The 3,851-nt window shown below is 48.0% G+C and overlaps 1 protein-coding gene across 1 annotated transcript; it reads right to left on the bottom strand.

Annotated features, from left to right (window-relative positions):
• Positions 1-201: 201 nt before the first annotated feature.
• Positions 202-3,289, bottom strand: LOC129618377 (golgin subfamily A member 6-like protein 25; the record flags this gene model as incomplete). The annotated part of the gene is made up of 2 exons (XM_055533131.1): positions 3,286-3,289; positions 202-2,706 (listed from the first exon to the last, which is right to left on the bottom strand). Coding segments are annotated over exons 1-2 (2,509 nt in total), but the record flags the coding sequence as incomplete, so codon positions are not given.
• Between the last annotated feature and the right edge of the window lie 562 nt (positions 3,290-3,851).

Here is a 3,851-nt window from a genome sequence, read left to right as displayed (position 1 = left end):
GATGAATCAACAATTTACTGAGTGGAACAATTTACTAAGTGAGATCAATCAACAATTTACACTGAGAGATCAATCAACAATTTACTAAGTGAGATCAATCAACAATTTACACTGAGAGATCAATCAATAATTTACACTGAGAGATCAATCAACAATCTACACTGAGAGAACAATTTACACTGAATGAGAAGCAGCAGGAACACTCAATACGCTCCTCTCTACCCTCAATACGCTCCTCTCTACACTCAACACGCTCCTCTCTACACTCAACACGCTCCTCTCTACACTCAACACGCTCCTCTCTACACTCAACACGCTCCTCTCTACACTCAACACGCTCCTCTCTACACTCAACACGCTCCTCTCTACACTCAACACGCTCCTCTCTACACTCAACACGCTCCTCTCTACCCTCAACACGCTCCTCTCTACACTCAACACGCTCCTCTCTACCCTCAACACGCTCCTCTCTACACTCAACACGCTCCTCTCTACACTCAACACGCTCCTCTCTACACTCAACACGCTCCTCTCTACCCTCAACACGCTCCTCTCTACACTCAACACGCTCCTCTCTACACTCAACACGCTCCTCTCTACACTCAACACGCTCCTCTCTACACTCAACACGCTCCTCTCTACACTCAACATGCTCCTCTCTACACTCAACATGCTCCTCTCTACACTCAACACGCTCCTCTCTACACTCAATACGCTCCTCTCTACCCTCAACACGCTCCTCTCTACACTCAACACGCTCCTCTCTACACTCAACACGCTCCTCTCTACCCTCAACACGCTCCTCTCTACACTCAACACGCTCCTCTCTACCCTCAACACGCTCCTCTCTACACTCAACACGCTCCTCTCTACCCTCAACACGCTCCTCTCTACACTCAACACGCTCCTCTCTACACTCAACACGCTCCTCTCTACACTCAACACGCTCCTCTCTACCCTCAACACGCTCCTCTCTACACTCAACACGCTCCTCTCTACACTCAACACGCTCCTCTCTACACTCAACACGCTCCTCTCTACACTCAACACGCTCCTCTCTACACTCAACACGCTCCTCTCTACACTCAACACGCTCCTCTCTACACTCAACACGCTCCTCTCTACACTCAACACGCTCCTCTCTACACTCAACACGCTCCTCTCTACACTCAACACGCTCCTCTCTACACTCAACACGCTCCTCTCTACCCTCAATACGCTCCTCTCTACACTCAACACGCTCCTCTCTACACTCAACACGCTCCTCTCTACCCTCAATACGCTCCTCTCTACACTCAACACGCTCCTCTCTACACTCAACACGCTCCTCTCTACACTCAACACGCTCCTCTCTACACTCAACACGCTCCTCTCTACACTCAACACGCTCCTCTCTACACTCAACACGCTCCTCTCTACACTCAACACGCTCCTCTCTACACTCAACACGCTCCTCTCTACACTCAACACGCTCCTCTCTACCCTCAACACGCTCCTCTCTACACTCAACACGCTCCTCTCTACCCTCAACACGCTCCTCTCTACACTCAACACGCTCCTCTCTACACTCAACACGCTCCTCTCTACACTCAACACGCTCCTCTCTACACTCAACACGCTCCTCTCTACACTCAACACGCTCCTCTCTACACTCAACACGCTCCTCTCTACACTCAACACGCTCCTCTCTACACTCAACACGCTCCTCTCTACACTCAACACGCTCCTCTCTACACTCAACACGCTCCTCTCTACACTCAACACGCTCCTCTCTACACTCAACACGCTCCTCTCTACACTCAACACGCTCCTCTCTACACTCAACACGCTCCTCTCTACACTCAACACGCTCCTCTCTACACTCAACACGCTCCTCTCTACACTCAACACGCTCCTCTCTACACTCAACACGCTCCTCTCTACACTCAACACGCTCCTCTCTACACTCAACACGCTCCTCTCTACACTCAACACGCTCCTCTCTACACTCAACACGCTCCTCTCTACCCTCAACACGCTCCTCTCTACACTCAACACGCTCCTCTCTACCCTCAATACGCTCCTCTCTACACTCAACACGCTCCTCTCTACACTCAACACGCTCCTCTCTACACTCAACACGCTCCTCTCTACACTCAACACGCTCCTCTCTACACTCAACACGCTCCTCTCTACACTCAACACGCTCCTCTCTACACTCAACACGCTCCTCTCTACACTCAACACGCTCCTCTCTACACTCAACACGCTCCTCTCTACACTCAACACGCTCCTCTCTACACTCAACACGCTCCTCTCTACACTCAACACGCTCCTCTCTACACTCAACACGCTCCTCTCTACACTCAACACGCTCCTCTCTACACTCAACACGCTCCTCTCTACACTCAATACGCTCCTCTCTACACTCAACACGCTCCTCTCTACACTCAACACGCTCCTCTCTACACTCAACACGCTCCTCTCTACACTCAATACGCTCCTCTCTACACTCAATACGCTCCTCTCTACACTCAACACGCTCCTCTCTACACTCAACACGCTCCTCTCTACACTCAACACGCTCCTCTCTACACTCAACACGCTCCTCTCTACACTCAACACGCTCCTCTCTACACTCAACACGCTCCTCTCTACACTCAACACGCTCCTCTCTACACTCAACACGCTCCTCTCTACACTCAATACGCTCTTCATTATGATGCTCTATTCAGAGTAGATCCAAGTCGTCTGTGCCTTAACCTGATCAGGAATGGGACAGTGTGAATTCTGCTGAATATCCTTTCAATTCAAAGACCGGTAGCTGTTGCAAAAATGAGTGTATGACCAATTCTTTTGTTAGACCCCCAATGGGGGAACTTGATATGTGGGGAAAAATTGAAACCTGTCAACGAATGAAACCGCCACCCACCAAATAATATATTCACGAGATCGTTTTGTCATCTTCCTTGGGGTCACGCATGGACCCGAAGTCTTTCACTTATGAAAGCTTTCATCTCATTACTCAATCCCAAAAATCAACTTTTTATACAAAAGTATCTCGATAACCAACGTCGATGCATCCGAAACATCATACTCTCTGGGGATGTTCGGAGAGTTAACAGTATCAGCTAGTCTGCAGCGGTGGGAAAAGATTGCAGCATCAAAAAAATCTGAATCCAAAACTGGGACCCCACTCCGTTTACTCAGGAATGTCTTCGTCAACTCAGAAAGATCAACATGGAATGGTTGACTCTCTGAATACAACGACATCAAATTCCATGAGGCGACGTTTAATTGTCTTACTCATCACTGGCTATTCGAGGAAGGAAGGAGAAAGATGCCTGGGACGAAGCTTCCAGACGAAAAGACTTTTGGGTGAAAGAACAAGAACGATGCAAGAAAAGAGATAAAGACCGGAATTACTCATGCCACTATCGTAACCGATCTAGTTCTCGCAACATCATTTACGGTCTTCAATAGTACTCGCCAAATCAGTTGCTGCTTCGGAGAATTAGCCAGTCTGAAGGATTGAAATGTTATTCCTCAACAATCGTACATCTTTAATAAAAACTTTCTGTTTGTCTGGATTAAGTTTTATTCTTAGTCTTTCCGCGGTTGCTTCAAACATCAAGTCTACACAGAAACCAGAATCAAGAATAACTCTCAGCGGCACTCCAGCTACAGATAATTCAACTTCAACGTACTTTGTTTTCTTAAGGATTATTGTTTCCCCGTCAGAGGTCAACCATCATCATCACCTCCGACAATTGAACCACCATCAGAGAATTGAACCACCATCAGATAATTGAACCACCATCAGATAATTGAACCACCATCAGATAATTGAACCACCATCAGATAATTGAACC

Source organism: Condylostylus longicornis, unplaced genomic scaffold (assembly GCF_029603195.1).
Source record: "Condylostylus longicornis isolate FDR11 unplaced genomic scaffold, ASM2960319v2 ptg000850l, whole genome shotgun sequence".
NCBI lineage: Eukaryota > Metazoa > Arthropoda > Insecta > Diptera > Dolichopodidae > Condylostylus > Condylostylus longicornis.
Note: the sequence above shows the minus strand (reverse complement) of the source record. Positions and strands in the feature narration are given on the sequence as shown.